We start from the raw sequence: 16892 nt of genomic DNA, 5'->3' as shown, positions 1-16892 counted from the left end.
TTGGTGACTTCAAGGGAAGGAGCACAGATTACAAATCCACACGCAAACATTTTTGCTTGCTCAGCATCTAGAAGAGATTGTGTAGTAGTTAGGCAGCTTGCTGTCTGCTCCAGGGCATATTTCTCAACCACATGTAGCAAGTGCAGCCCCTCTTTGTGCATTTAAAAAACAGTGTTTGCTTTCTGAATGGTAGAAAATAGGGCTGTCGATTAATTGCAGTTAACTCACGCGATTAACTCAAAAAAATTAACCATGATTAAATAAATTAACCACGATTAATCGCAGTTTTAATTGCATCGTTAAAGAATAGAATGCCAATTGAAATTTATTAAATATTTTTGGATTTGTTCTATATTTTCAAATATATTGATTTCAATTACAATACAGAATACAAAGTATACACTGCTCACTTGATATTTTTGATTACAAATATTTGCACTGTAAAAATAAACAAAATAGTATTTTTCAATGCACCTCATAAAGAGATTGCACTACAGTACTTGTATCGTGAAAGTGCAAATTACAAATCTAGATTTTTTTTGTTACAAAAGTGCGCTCAAAGACAAAACAACGCAAAACTTCAGCGCCTACAAGTCCACTCAGTCCTACTTTTCGTTCAACCAATCGCTAAGACAAACAAGTTTGTTTGCATTTACAAGAGATAATACTAACCACTTATTTACAATGTCACTAAAAAGTGAGAACAGGCATTTGCAAGGGACTTTTGTAGCTGGGCTTGCAAGGTATTTACATGCCAGATATACTAAACATCTGTATGCCCCTTCAAGCTTCGGCCACCATTCTAGAGAACATGCTTCCTGCTGATAGTGCTCGTTCAAAAAATGTTAATTAAATTTGAGACTGAACTCCTCGGGAAGAATTGTATGTCTCTGGCTCTATTTTACCCGCATTCTGCCATATATTTCATGTTATAGTAGTCTCAGATGATGACTCAGTCAGTACATCTTCATTTTAAGAACACTTTCACTGCAGATTTGACAAAACGCAAAGAAAGTACCAATGTGAGATTTCTAAAGATAGCTACAGCACTTGACCCAAGGTTTAAGAATCTGAAGTGCCTTCCAAAATCTGAGAGGGACAAGGTGTGGAGCATGCTGTCAAAATCTTAAAAGAGCAACACTCCGATGCAGAAACTACAGAATCCAAACCACCAAAAAAAGAAAAACAACCTTCTGCTAGTGGCATCTGACTCAGATGAGGAAAATGAACATGTGTCGATCTGCACTGCTTTGGATTGTTATAGAGCAGAACTCGTCATCAGTATGGATGCATGTCCTCTGTTATGGTTGTTGAAGCATGAAGGGACATATGAATCTTTAGCGCATCTGGCATGTAAATGTATTGTGATGCTGGCTGCAACAGTGCCATGAAAACACCTGTTCTCACTTTCAGGTGACATTGTGAACAAGAAGCAGGCAGCATTATCTCTTGAAAATGTACACAAACTTGTTTGTCTGAGTGACTGGCTGAACAAGAAATAGGACTAAGTAGATTCATAGGCTCTAAAGTTTTACATTGTTTTTTTTAATGCAGTTATTTTTGGTACATAATTCTACATTTGTAAGTTCAACTTTCATGATAAAGAGATGGCAGTACAGTACTTAGGCGAATTGAAAAATATTATTTCTTTTTTACAGTGCAGATATTTGTAATCAATAATAAATATAAAGTGAGCACTGTACACTTTGTATTCTGTTATAACTGAAATCAATATATTTGAAAATGTAGAAAACATCCAAAAATATTTAAATAAATGGTAATCTAGACAGCCATAGTAGAAAACAAATAGCATTTTCGCATAAGTTAGTGTACACAAGACGGCTGCATTACATAGTCATGTAAAGTACACAATTTGGGAGGTGAAGCCAACAACTCCTGAAAGAACCGGACCCTCCATAAACCAGAATTGATACTTACATTAATGGACATCCAATTACAGTTTTTCCTCAGGTTTGTCATTGTAACATTATCTCACAGTTTTGAGTAGGCCTTAATGCACACATCCCTCTGAAGAGAGGCATGAATTGATGCAATAATCTAGTGAAAAAGTGTACTTTTGCTCCAGAACATCTCTATATGTTAAAAGTAGCTGGTTAAACTACTTAGTGTATAAAACTAGTCTTTAAGAGAGCAAGGTGTAGACTGCAAAACTTAGCTTGATGCCTATTAAAGGTGAACTTGAAAAGCTGCTCACCCAGACTAGCACTCAAGGTTCAGAGTTTCTTGTGCAACTGTAGATATTCTCTCAAACACTTACAGTAAAGCAAGTAATGAAATATTTTAATACAGCATGTATAAACAGTGTTTTGGGACCGTAAAATTCTAATGGCCCAATTCTCAGCAACTGTCAGTCAATGTTGTTCAAGGGGCAGTCTTGTCATTCTGTATCTGTACAGTACCAATGGGGTCCAGGTCTGCAACGGGGCTGCATATGACATCAATACAGATAGACTTTCAATGGCGCTAAGCCAAATAAGGATCTAAACTTAATTTTTTCTAAATGCCCCTTTGTTTACCTTAAACCAGAGGTGGGGAACCCTTTTTCTATGAGGGGCCACTGAGCCATAGAAAAAATCAATCGCAGGCCACATAAAGCCCCCACAGAGGGGGGTGCGGAGGCTCGGAGCTTCCCCCCACAGTGGGGCAAGCCGGAGTGGAGACTCGGGGCTTCCTCTAGGCTCTGAGGTGGGGCCAGAAATGTGGGGTTCAGGGTACAGTAAAGGGCTCCAGGCTGGGGCAGAGGTTTGGAGTGCAGGAGGTGAGGGCTCTGGCTGGGGGTGTGGGCTCTGGTGTGGGGCTGGGGATAGGGTTTTGGGGTGCAGGAGAGGGCTCCAGGCTGGGGCTAAGGGGTTTGGAGTGCGGGAGCAAGCTCAGGGTTGCGGGTGCAGGAGGAGGTTTGGGGTATGGGTTCCAGGAGACAGTTTGGGTGCGGGAGGGGGCTCAGGTCTGGGGCAGGGAGTTGGTGTGTGGGGTCTGGGAGGGAGTTAGGGTGCAGGAGAGGGTTCCGACCTGGGGCATGGATTCAGGGTGTGGGCTCCGGCCGGGCGGCACTTACCTCAGATGGCTCCCGTTTGGGGGTGCAGTGGGGCTAAGGCAGGCTCCCTGCCTGCTGGGGCTCAGCGCTGCTCCCAGAAGTGGCCACCATGTCCAGCCCCTACGCAGGGAGGCCAAGGGGCTGTGCGCGGTGCGTGCTGCCTGCGCACGCAGCTCCTATTGGCCGCCGTTCTGGGCCAATGGGAGCTGTGGAGCCGGTGCCGGGAGCGGGGGCAGCGTGCGGCGCTTCCCTGATTGCCCCTGCTCCTAGGAGCTGCGTGGAGCTGACCCGACTTCTGATAACCCAGCACGCGCAGCTCCAGCCCCGCGGGGGGGCACCGAGGCTCGGGGCTTCCGGTCTGTGGCACGGAGACTTGCTGCAGGCTGGATGAAATTAAGCAGCAGGCTGGATACAGACCACGGGCTGGAGATTCCCCACTCCTGCTTTAACCGTTACATGGCGAATGGAAAGCCCAGTGATGTTTAAAACAAATCCGTTAACTCGGAAATGCAAAAAGCAAGCCCTATTATAGAGAGTCTGGATAAAGACCTCTACAGTCGTGCTTTAATAGACATGAAAGATCTTTTGGGTTTGATTTTTTTGGTGGTGGGGGTACTAAGTACTGAGGTCAAAGAAATGCAGTTTGTTGCTCTAAGTCAATTTCTGGAGCTGGGGTAGTTTGCTATATACAGAAAGGTAGGTTTGAATTATGCTTTGTTTTAATAATTTTTACCTAAAGAAAAAAGCCGTGCTAATGTATCAGTTCTGCAGCAAACCACAAAATACAAGTGCTTCCCTGAGAGCAGGGCAAATGCAAGAGAAATTGCTATGGCGTTAGTAGCATACAGCACAAGTATAAATTCTGCATTGTATAGTATGTTGCAAACTTCTTTACATAAAACTGAATTTTTTTTCCAGCACATACCTACACTGGGGTTTAAGTATTTAACTGCTTATACAAGGACAGTTTAGCTGGTGGTATGTAGCCAAATGAAGTGTGAATTTACTTTATGGACTAAACAGCAGAGTTCATAAAATATGGGTGTCATGGCTAGATTCAGCATATCAGGAATCAATAGAGCTACCTTTTAATGCATTATGGCATCAGACCAAAAAGAGACAGATTGCTTTTTCCTCATGAGCGGAGCAAGCTTTAGAATGATAGAAATTCTTCTCTTTTAATTTCCACATGACTAAACACAGGAGCTCTTCTGTAAGGAGAGGTCAGAAGAGACTTTATAAAAAGCAACCATTTTGTTTGTGTGAAAACGTACATAATGGCACATATTTCCAGACACATTGCCTGGCTATGTGTTCTGTTCAGTTACCCAAACAGATCAGGGCCCTTGCCCATCTGTTGTACCCCATCCTCCTAATTCAGTTTAAAACAGGCAATGGTTAATAGCAAAGCAGCAATCCTTAACGTGTGAGAAGTAGGTATTCATGTGCTGTAGGAAACTGCTGTAAATTGCTGTAACTCCAGTGACACCAATGGAATTACATTGATTTCCACCTTATGAGGATCTGGCCCTAAAACGCTGTGTAGTAAGAATGCACATAAGTGATGGATATCACCACTAGGGACAGGATTAAATTAATATTTGCACATTATAGCCAAGGATTACATTAGATTGTGAGGTGCTCTGATACTGTACCATATGCAGGTACCTTGGATAGACAGGCAAGTAGTAGTAGCTCCATTTTAGAAGTGCCACACTGGAGTTGCAGTTTAAGGCTCTGATTCAATTAAGGACTTAAGCATGTACTTAAGTCTATCCCTACACAGCAGATCATGTGCTGAAGTGCACCTAAGTCCCATTAACTTCAGTGGGGCTTCAGCAACTGTTTAAGTGCTTTGCTAAATTGGTGCCCAGGGTCGCACAGCAAGACCTTGGTGAAGGCAGGGCTAGCATCCTGCTGTACATATTGTCCCCTGCTTTTCTCACCAGCCTGTTTGACTAAGTGAAACTAAAAATCTTTAACTCTGAAATCACCATGGATTTCTAGTCTGTCCTATTGAGGGGGGACTAAAGATTTTAACTATCATTTCATGCTTAGCCTGAATTTGGATCCTCCCCTGTTCCTGAACCTATCAAAAACAGGCCTTTTGCTTGAAATTTTCCATGTGTAGGCCTTGACCCTAGGTGAATTTTTACATGTACTTTAAAAGCCATTTCTGAGATATGGAACTTGCATTAGAAAGCCAAAAATTCCAAGTTAAGGTTAAACTTGAAGAAAACTACTGAATGAAAGCATGGAAAATTCCCATGGAAGTACCACCAACAATTTACCTTTGTTCCCCTTCCCCTATAACCAGCTGAAACATCATTCAGGCAACTAGTTTAACCCATAGAGGCTCCATTGGAGATATAAATGATGTGGGTTACACTCACATTGGGGGCCCCATTGTACCAGGTGCTGTTTAAATACATAGGAGGACATGGTCCCTGACCCCAGGAGGTAATGGTCAGACGGTGCTGAGAGTGGCTGACTGATGCATGAATTGGCACACCAGCTGCAGCAGTCTATGTGGTATAGAAAAAATGTGTAATTAGTAGCTCCTAGGCATTGTCTTCAGCTTCAAAAGACTCTAAAGATTAGCCAATTAAAAATAGGTAATAGAACCCATATTTAAAATGGGGTAACTGAGGCAAGAAAATAAGGAGCCATTCACACAGAAAAATTTACTGTGTTGAGAGATCATGTTATAACACAAGAGGTGTCTGAATTTCTCATAAAATGGTTTGGTTTTGGACTGTGTAGATAGGGCCGGACACAGTTAACACCACATTACTGAACCCTTGATCTTCAATCTGCTTCCCCTTCCATTTTCATTCACATGGGTAACAAACAGTGTTTAATTTTGTTGTATAATAAGCTAGTCCTCCAAGTATCTACTGACATGTACATTTGCTTATGTAGATTGGACCTTAGTGACTGGCCACTATGGTTAGATTGCAGGAGTCGCTGAACCTTATCTTGGGCCAATGGTTCTCAACCTATTTAGCGTTGTGGGCTGCATCCAATACTATTTGTAAGGCCCTGAGCATGTCACATGGGCTGCAGGTTGAGAACCACTGTCTTGGGCTTTAATCACAGGACCATGCCTCGTTCTAGTAGCCTTAGGAATTATCATAGTCATTATAGTGAGGTCATTTTTCCAGTTGCAAAACATTTAAACCAAAAGAAAATATTGCTGGACAAAACCTACTCTATTTTGCTCTAAATATAGCAGTAAGAGGCCCAAAAGGTGAAATTTATATTTTAAATGCTCTTGGTGCCATGAGTAGGACAAACCACTGTCTTTTTAACTTATGCAGAAGTGTATGTTTGAAGACTTTCACTCCAACCACACTACACTAAAGAACAGCTTATTTTATTTAAATATTTACCTTTAAAACTTATGCCATAGGTCTGACTCTGTTCAATCTTTACATTACCACAAATGCAGGTGTGTTTGTGAAGAAGGGACAAACTTTGAAAACTTCTGCTTCTCCCAAAAAAAAAAAAAAGTGGAGGAGGAGAAAGGCGTAACATGCCTTGTATAAAAGTCGGGTCCTTGAAACATGTTACATACCATTTTATTTTGAAGCATGCTGCAGAAATCCGAGTTCTCCAGAGCAAGTGAAGATTTGCAAAGCAGCAGTTAAGCCATTGTACCTTTTAATTTACATACACAAATTACTGAATTTGTTTAGATTTGAAAATAAGGGGCCAACAAACAGTTCATCTTTGTCTTAAAGTCATCTCAAAAGCTTCCTTCTTTTCTTTCTCCACTGTTTATTGTCCATGTCTTCAGTATCATCAGGAGGGTCTGGCATTATGAAACCATCTGTCAGCTTATAATAGACTACTGTGGAATCTGACTCAACTATAGCCAGGATAACTGACAGTGGGGAATCTGTTTCATCTTGTGGAATACATGCTTTCTGCATGATCTCTCTGAGCCTGAAAGAAAGATAGTCAGTTAGCAATCTATTCACAATCATTTCAACGTAGCATCAAGCTAAAACTGCAATATCACTTATTTCCCAGGATTTATAGGGTTGAGGACATCCCAGCCAGTAAATCGTGAACACTTCTGCTGTCCAGTGAATTCTCTACCTTTAAAGGACCTTCCCACAGATGTACTGCAGAGGCAATACTGCTTATTGCCTAATGGATACCACCATCCTGCTTAGAGAACCCATTTCTTCCTGCAGCAGAAAGCTAAGAGAGCAGGAAAGAGGAACAGTGGGAACAAAGCATTACATTTTCAACATAGTGCTCTCTCTTTTACCAGCTGTGCTTAGGCTTTTCTGATTACAAAGCTTTCAGAGCCTATAGTATTTCATTTAACTTATCCTTAAAGTTACTAGAGCCATGATCCATTATAAAAAGTCATTTTTATGCTGTAAAGCACGTGACTATTTGCCTTCAGTACACATGCATGTTCAACACCGTGATTAGCATTAGTTCAGGGTAAGCGCTAAAATCCTATGAACCAGTCCCACTAGTCAGCCCTGTTAGGGGTTATATTTCTGGAGTTAAATGCATTTAAATGTCTGAGGAAAAGTTAGCCTTCATTTTTATTTTAAAATTCTCCAGTTGCACAGACCCCTGTTGGAACTGGATTCATCCATATATTAGCAGGTAGTGCCCTCACTTATATACAGTACAGTATATACCAGCTGACTACATTGCCACCTTATTAACCATTTATAGATGGTAGCGCTGAGGGCCCCATCCAAGTTTGAGGGCCAAATTGTGCCAGACACGGTACACACACGACAGCCTCTGAACTGAAAAGCTTCCAATCTAAATAAACGAGATGGACGAAGTATGAAATGGAGCATTATCTCCATCTTACACATGGGTGAACTGAGGCACAGAGAAATTGAGTGAGTCTGTGACAGCCAGAAAATGAAGTCAGATCTCCTGCCACCCAACCCAGTCCGTTATCCTCAAAGGTAGCTTTCAGGGAGAGGAAGACAAATAGTTAACTAACACTCGCTGTCAACTACTTTCTGCTTCCTATTTTTTAAATCCAGGCAAACACACAGAGAAGAAATGCTTCCATCTCAGTTCATTTTAGGAATAATATGTTGACTATTTACTTGTCTACTAATTGAATCAAGGGTCCCGGAGTGGGGGTGGGAAGGAAGGTCATTTTAGGATCCAAAAATCACAGCACAAATCTACAGGGCTCTAAGAGAAACTATTTAGTCCAACAGAGTTGAGGACGTTAGAGTGGTGACATGTAAGGGATAAGAGTGCATAATGGCTTAAATCAGTGGTTCTCAAACTGTGGATCAGGACCCCAAAGTGTGTCACAACCCCCTTTGCAATGAAGTTTGAGAACCCCTGGCTTAAATGATTGATGTGGCAACATCTGTATATGACATCACTGAAAACCATCTTGTTTTCTAATAAGCCTTGTGTGGAGAGTTTGTCCATGATATTGCTACAGAGCCTACCTGTCCCTACAGCAGGCCTGCACAACTCGTAAAGCGGCGAGGGCCATATTACTCCAAAGAAAACAGCTGACGGCCGAACCCCCCCGGCCTCGCCGAACCCCGCCCCCAGCGCCGCCCAGCCCCCCCAAAACAACCCCCCCCACCCCAGCGTCGCCTGCCCCGTGGGAAAAAAACCCTCCTTCCCCAGTACCGCCCTGCTGAAACAGCGGTATTGAACCTTGGTAATATGTTATAGCTGGCCCCTAAGGTAGTATAATTAAGGTAAAAGAAAAATGTCTTTTTGCTAGAAGTAGAATAAGATTTTCCCCCCACTTTGTAATCAATTGCCCTGTTGAATGAATGAGGTGTGAATGAGGAAGGCGTGGAAGGCAGGCACCTCCAGACAGCTGCAACTCTTGGAGAGGGGAAGGGAGCCAGGCCAGTAGAACAGGTCAGCCAGCGACTCGCCGCTCGCCTCCTCAGCCCCCCCACCGCCCCGGCTCACCTACTCAGCTCCCCGCCACTGCCGCCGGCTCACCTGCCCGGCCGCCTCCTCAACCCCCCCCTTCACTGCCGCTGGCTCACCTGCCCCCCCGCCACTGCCTGCCCACTCGCCTCCTCAGCCCCCCAGCTTGCCTACTCACCCCCCCGCCACTGCCTGCCCGCTTGCCTCCTCAGCCCCCCTCCCTCACCCGCCACTTGCCTACTCACCCCCCGCGGGCCGCACAGTGAGCCCACGCAGGCCGCATGCGGCCCCCAGGCCGCATGTTGTGCAGGCCTGCCCTACAGTATGCATACGCCCCCATCACTTGATGTACCTTTGAGTCCCCTCCTCCCCCAAGAGATGTAGATCCTGCAAGTCAGACACTGGCTCAAAATGAGTGTTTCCAAATGCACCTGTTCTCAAGCTCTAATTATCTTCCAAATGGGAAGTGGCAGAGGATAAAGCAGCAGCCTGGAAGCCCAAATGATGTTTTACGCACATGATCTTCCCAGTGCTCTATTAGCAATCTCAGAGTTTTGCAGAAATCAGTCATACTTCAGTTTCACTAAAGAAGAAAAACAAAGATTTCCTTGCAGGTTTTACGGTTGGGCCCCATACATAGAAGGTGTCATGCAAAGGGAGGCCTGCTAGCCATTTCACACAGCAAAGACATTTAAATGATCATAAGCCATATTTTCACACTCATGTGTTACTACAGATGCTGCTGGTGACAAAGCAGAGATCAGCTATGCAAGGAGATGCTGTATGTGTAGAGCAGAAGGGGACTGCCTCCAAAATGCTTAAAGATCAAATACCTTAAATGAGCTCTCCTCTTACCCCTATATGTTAGTACTATTTTGATTGCCAAGTGGTTTTCAGTTTGGGATCTCCCTGCCAGGGTGCATGGTGGTGCAGCTGTATATCATTGGCCCAGGGACACCAGCTAAAGTGCCGATGTCAAGCACAGTTCGGCATGTAGGGGGAAAATACCAAGCCCTCACTCCAGACTGAATTACTCATTTTTTTTTAACCTAGAGGCAGCTCATTTATGATTTGAAGTGGGTTGGAGCATGCGGAAATAGGGTCCACAACAAGCGACACCTTCAGAACTGCAGGGTTCTGCTCTTCTCTGGCCTTCCACAGCGTGATGAGCAATTTTCCATACGACATACCAAACGGCCGTAGGGAGGGGTGACAAGTGTCCTATTCACAGAAGCACACTGAATAATAAAAAGTGTGTGAGCGAAGAGTGTTCTAGAGCTAAGGAAGGATTCTATGGGGTCTCCCTGGCATCTGCAACACTATAATTTTGCACATAACAGCAAGTGCCCCATTCTCTCATCTTTGCTGCAGACATGTGCCCTAAAAGTAGTGCACAACTCAGGACACTGCCCTGCCAATTAAGAATTCAACAGCAGGTCAGAAGGTAGACAGAGGCCTGGTCTGCACTATAGTTAGGTGGACACAAAGGCAGCCTACATCAACCTATGTAAATGTCTACACTAAAATTTTGCTCCTGACACCATAACTGCCCCACTACGCCAACTTAATAACTCCAACTCCATGAGAGGCAGAGTCAATGTTGATGTCGTTAGGTCAACGCAGTGTAGACATCAACTGTTACTGGCTTTCAGAAGCCATCCCCCAATGCCCCACACTTGACAGTACAGTCGGTACAAGTGCTCCTGGTGAGGACACGCACCGCCAACACAAGGACTGTAGTGTGGACATGCAAAAGCAATTTAACTATTGTGGTGGCTGTATGCTGACAGAACTTAGGTTAACATAATTTTGTAGTGTCCAGAGTCCTATTAGAGAAATACCAGCCCATGCAGGATGGTGGTAGTGCCCATCTGCTGCAAGAGGGATTTCAAGACCCATGAAATTTATACTCATTTTAAGAGTAGCCCTGGGACTAGATTGAAGCATGTGCTGTTGGTTGGAGTGGTCTTTACTTACCTCCAAACACAGAAGGAGCTCCTTACTGTTTATTCTTGAGTAGTCTGAATCATTTAAAATTAGACTAGACAATCCATAGGCCTGTCTCCATCTAACTCCTTAGGGAGGATATTTCTCATCCTAATAGGCCTTAGCGTTAGCATTCCACCCCCCCCCCCCCCCGATTGTCTAACACCCCCTTTGCTCAATTTCATGACATTTTCAGCAATTGGGCCATTCTTCAACACAATCAATATTACCAGAAAAACCATTTTCAATCATGGTTTAAGATGCTCCAGGGGGACCCATCGCTGGAACAGGTCATTTTCCTAATGCAGACAGGGCCAAAAGGAGCTTGTTGAATCTTGTGGAAGATACAATGCAGCACTGTTGGAGATTATCTGGAGGAGAGCTTTAAAAAGGAATAAGTCCCAGGAATTCAGGAAGTCTGCAGACGCATGTGTTTCCTGTTTCCCTTCAAGGCATCATTGTTGGGATCACATACAGCATTTCTGATTAAGTTCCTTTTCAGCCATTGTCATTCATAAGAGCGGTAGGAAGATAATTAGACTGCAATAGATGTTTATCTGGATTTGCACTGTGAATTTGATGTACATCAGATCTGCAATGAACAAAGAGACTGATAAACACTGCGCTATGTTTTTTTGAATAATGTAGATACAACAAAAAGGATTTTCTACTTCAAAAGATCGTTGGCCCTAAGTAAAGAAATGCCAAAAACTGACGCAGCCCCTCTCCAGATGTCCTCTCTGTGTTTTGGCCTTCTGAAATATTACTAGATATTTGTTTGCCAGATCTGGCAGAGCTAATAAGCCTCCACTTTAATAACTTAAGAGCCTATGAAAAGATAGCAGTATGAACTAGTTCACTTATTCAAAGAACATGACTACAGCTTAGATAATAGAAAAAGGCAAACCACTACGTCCTGTTAAGGTTTCACTGATATGAGGGGTTTCTGCTCCCATAAACATCTCTAACTGAAACCACTTGTATACAGATGGCCTTTTCTTCTAGAAAAAGTAGAATATTAGCAGCATAGGGGATAAAGGAGCTCAATTATCCACAGCAGAGCCTATGGTGGTACAGGCTTCCGCCCGTAGGTCTTCCAATGTGCCTCCAACTTCACTTGAAAAACCACACCCCAGATTGAAAGCATAGCTCAGTACCTGTATCCAGTTCATTCTCGACTCCTGCTGGGAAGATTCACAGATTTTAATGCTAGAAAGGTCCATTATCATAATCTATTCAGACCTTTTGCACAATACAGGCCAGAGAACGTCACCCAGGAACTTCATAGGGGGGGAAATGTTTCCCATATTTGCACTTTGCTTATCTCCCATGTCCTTCTCCTCTAATGGAAAGAGCAAAGAGTAGTCCCAACTTAATTTTCTCTTAATAGCCAGAAATGGTTCTTCCCCAAGGATTGTTGACGGGTGCTCAAGATATACCCTGATCTCTCTCCAGGGCCCAGTAACATTAAACAGTTCTTGAAGAATTAAATTCTGGAGTATTCCCCCCGCTTTACCCCATCAGAACAGTTCCAACTGCTTCCATTCCTCAACATTCTCAGCAGCAGCAGCAACCAGTCTTGTGAAGTACTGAGCAGCCTCAAATATTGTTCCCAGTGAGACTGAAGGAAACCGAGGATGCTCAGTTCCTCAAGACAAGGTCCCAAACTTCAAAGCTAATGGTTTCATTCCTTAGTGCTGAATCCTGCATTGCTTATTCAGGTACCCCAAGAAATGATCCATCCCCCAGGACCAACAGGGACCAGAATGTTGACTACTCTACTATTTTAATCTGAACCAGTGCCAGAAAGCGGTCTTCATTTCCACTATATTCCTGATTCCCCCTTTCTCACGCATCAGTCATCATACAGCCTGTGTGTTACAATATCCAGTCTTTCCATATTTACTGATCACCCGAGTATACATCAGTTTCAATGGTATAATGCTGATGGCATGCACTGTGTATAGCTGGTCATTACCTACAGCTATGATTTCTCATTGTTATCTTCTTCAAAGGACATAAGAGTTAATAGACCCTGTGCACTGGGCTTCAGTCTTCAGATGTCCTGGCCGTTTTGGACCAAACTCTCCTCCCAAAAATAAAGCTCACCTAGTTCTAGGACACACAAGTTACTTGCATAATGATAGATGTTGCAAAGGAACCCAGAAATTCCAACTCATTAAAGTTAACGTAACAGTCTGACAGAAGTTGTAAGTCAATCACCTCTCTCCAATGGCGCTGTAGAAGCACCCTTTGCCAACCTCATTTTTAACTTTAAGAAGCTCAATATAATCTACTACCAGAGTTCAATAAAATGTAGCCTAAAAGTGCAAAGCCAATAGAGCTGTGGTTAACCTTCAGCAAGAGGGGGTTTGAATTTTTTGCTCTTTATGAGCAACTTTAGCTGGTGGCTGTTGTCGTCACTGTTGACATGTCAACATTAAAAGCTCCAACATCAGACTTGTACACCAAACTTAACTCACGATGGGGACATCCTGTGATGGTTTTTGAATAAGTCAGAATCATAGATCATGACTTCGGTTTTGCTCTACAGCATGCATTGTACTAATAAACGCCACTTATTAGAGTAGTGAATGCTGTCTTGTAAATGAAGCACATACACAATAGCAAAATCATTGCAGTGTTTTACCCCATCTTGCCAAAATGAAATTGTGCACTACAATACATAATTAACTTGTGCCTGAGGCTCCAGAATAGCCCTGTTCATCCAGAGGTTCAGCGACAACAGATACCCTTACACATGCCACCTTCCAGGGATTCATGCCAGTGACTGCCTAGTAAAACTGAAAGGCAGTTGAAGCCCCAAGAGAGCTTATAGAACAATCAAGCATTTGTGCTGCTGGGAGCACAGTGAGAAGTCTGCTGAGCTAAAATATTCTGCAAGCTTTTTTTAAAAATAAAATAAAATAAAATAAAATAAAAGAAAAGTCATTGAATGTTGAACAGAGGCTGCTAAGGTTTGGGGTTTCACCAGCAACAGATCTCAATCTTCAATAGAAGCACTGGGATGGGAAAAATCCAAGGACAGAAAAACTAGGAGAAACTGAAGCACTGCAAGAGTGAAGATGTACTGAAAATTCACTCTAATGCAAATAATCGCACAAAGCAATAAAGATAATCCCCCAAATGACATCAGTGTTTCTTGTAAAAGAGGTGTTTCCCCTCTTCTTAGATTTAAGGGACCAAATTTTCAGGGTAACTTAAACTCTGCTTTTAAAATTGATGCCTGTAACTTTGCATGCTCACAGCAAACCAGATCCTGCTCCTATTGAGGTCAGCATGACCAGAAGTAGGCCCTAAATTTGCACACAAACCCCCCTATCCAAGTATACTTTCAATCTACTTTGTACAAGATTAATTGGATTTCATCATGAAAAAGATATTGCTATACAAAATACCACATTTAACAGTTTACATTTCTAAACCACCTACCCCAGCAGAGGATCTTAGGGTATGTCTACGCTGCAGTTAAACACCCATGACTGGTCCATGCCTGCTGACTCAGGCTAAGGAACTGTTTAATTGTGGTGTAGATGTTCGGGCTTGGGCTGCAGCCCGAGTTCTAGGATCCTGCGAGGTGGGAGGGTCCCAGAGCTTGGGCTGCAGTGTAGACATACCCTTAAAGGGCTGTGAACTAAGCCCAACACCTGTGAAGTGGATATTCTCTCCATTTTATAGAACCATCAACTGAGGTTACATGGCAGTCACAGGAGTACTACCCAGATCTCAATTCCCAATCATGAATTATAGCCAATAGGCCATACTCCTCTGCTTCACAGTTTACCCAAAACAACACTCATGCTGCAGCCTAGTCCTTTGATCACTAATCAGTAAGTACCCAAAATAAAGAGACACCTCTGATTTTTTTCAATTCCACACGTGTGTGAAAATATTTTATCAACTGTCATTACAAGTAAGAGACAAAATCCTCATCACTGAGGTTAGACAAAGTATTTCCCCAGCTCGCGTATGTGGCAGCACTTTGCATTCAGCACAGTTTTTATTGTCACGTGGGTCTTTCACACACTAGGAAAACACGGTAGTAAAATCACAAATAGCAGGGGAGGCTCACGTGTCATCACACAACAGATACTAGTCTCTTCATTTAACGCACTCTGGAATATTCATAGACATGACAGTGATGGGCATGATTCTGAATAGAAGGGGCAGGTATAATGCCTGAGACTATTTTAAAACTCATTTAATGCTAATTAGATTTCAAGTTAACAGTGTCCTTTTGGAGGGCAGGGTAGAGTGTGCATGCTCTCTCTTTTTGGAGGGGGAGGACCAGAGAAAGAAGCAGTAGACTCCAGGCAACTGAAGAACTGCTTAGCTGCCCAAGCCATATTCAGGGAAATCCTCAAAAGAGCAGGACAGACCTTACAGGAATCTGGACATGGGCAACCAGTGCAACAAGACAAAGAGGGAGGTGAAGATAAAGTTTATTTCTATTAAATTCTCTTTGCAAAAAAATTCTGAAAAGCAAAGACAAAACACTGAGTGCTGTGAGCAGTTTGTAATAAATGGTATAGGGCTCCAGTTAGCTGAAATGAGCCATAACCTTTCCATGCCATGGAAGCTGTAGGTTTTGAATCTATCCTTTATAGTGCCTGGATGAATAATTCAGCAGAAGCTAGACCTAACTGAACAGCTTCCTCCCCCTCCAAGCATGTGAAGAGGCAAGTCAGGGCTGGAGAATTAATGTATGTTAGTCTCTGTACACAGAAATCAGCACTTCACCCAAACTTCTGCTGGAAACAAGAGTCCCCTTACTCACGACAACCAACGGAAAAGTTCTCTACAGTACTGCAGTCAGTGCAGCAGAGCATCCAGCCAGGCAAGCAAGTATTACGCCAAACACTGCTCCCAGATGCCTGCCTTGAAACCGGAGAGATGGCTAGACCTTGGGCCAGTGTGTGTGTGAAAAGTCAACCCTTCCAGTCCCAGGCACTATGCCCTTGATCCAGCTTTGGCTTTCAAATTTGGGTAAAATGAGGCAACAGAGGAAGGTTAAATTCACATATGATAAAAATAGTCATTCTCCTTATTGCACACAATAAAAAGTCACTCTCCTTATTTTGGCATAGGATCCTGCAGGAGAGTCTACAAGTCTGTTTTTAACATTTAATATTTAAGACTAATTGACCTCAGAGACCTCCCTCTCCCCCTCTAAGAAATAACTAGACTTCTGCAATCTGTATTAGACTATAGCAACTTAATTCACTTGTGTTCATAGTGGTATAAATAGTAATTACTGACTTATTTTTAACAAGTTTTTATTTTGATGCTAACCAACTTACCAGTTTCAGGAAATTTAATATTTGAAAAAGCAGCATAGAGTCCTGTGGCACCTTATAGACTAACAGACGTATTGGAGCATGAGCTTTTGTGGGTGAATACCCACTTCTTCGGATGCATGTAGTGGAAATTTCCAGAGGCAGGTATTAATATTTGAAGTAGCTTTAGTTATAATGTATGCCTTTTTAAGAATAATCTTACAAGTGAGCAATTTGCAACTAATTGATACTAGTGGCTGGAGGAACAACTGACAATTACAGTTGTGAAGAGAATGTTTAATTTCACTTACAAGGTAAAAGTGAACCAGAAAAATGATAGTGCTATTGTTTCTAGGCAAAAATTGCTACAGCTCACTAGAAGAAAACATGTTGCCTAATTACAAATCGGACAAATGTTTAAAAGGGACATCAACCCACTTGTGGCCCCCAAACTTTTGTACAAATAGTCTGTTGACATAAGACCAATAAACACTTTTAAAAAATATTTGTCAAAACATAAAGTTATGTTTAATCAAATAAACCCTCCTCTGCTTGCAGAGGCGGCTCTATGTATTTTGCCGCCCCAAGCACGGCAGTCAGGCAGCCTTCGGCGGCATGCCTGCGGGAGGTCCGCCGGTCCCGCGCCTTTGGCG

At 42.9% G+C, this 16892-nt stretch overlaps 1 protein-coding gene across 2 annotated transcripts in view; it reads right to left on the bottom strand.

Moving 5' to 3' along the window:
* Nucleotides 1-6701: 6701 nt before the first annotated feature.
* Nucleotides 6702-16892, bottom strand: part of LOC112113467 (tRNA-splicing endonuclease subunit Sen15) — a 23604-nt gene continuing 13413 nt past the window's right edge. For both annotated transcript variants that reach the window (XM_024209757.1, XM_024209756.3), the window contains exon 4: nucleotides 6702-7003. In XM_024209757.1, coding sequence (XP_024065525.1) covers nucleotides 6799-7003 — 205 coding nt within the window. In that variant the 3' untranslated portion in view covers nucleotides 6702-6798. The remainder of the gene's footprint in view (nucleotides 7004-16892) is intronic.

Source organism: Terrapene carolina, unplaced genomic scaffold (assembly GCF_002925995.2).
Source record: "Terrapene carolina triunguis isolate 2854851 unplaced genomic scaffold, T_m_triunguis-2.0 Scaffold211, whole genome shotgun sequence".
Lineage (NCBI taxonomy): Eukaryota > Metazoa > Chordata > Testudines > Emydidae > Terrapene > Terrapene triunguis.
This window is presented reverse-complemented; position numbering and strand designations above follow the sequence as displayed.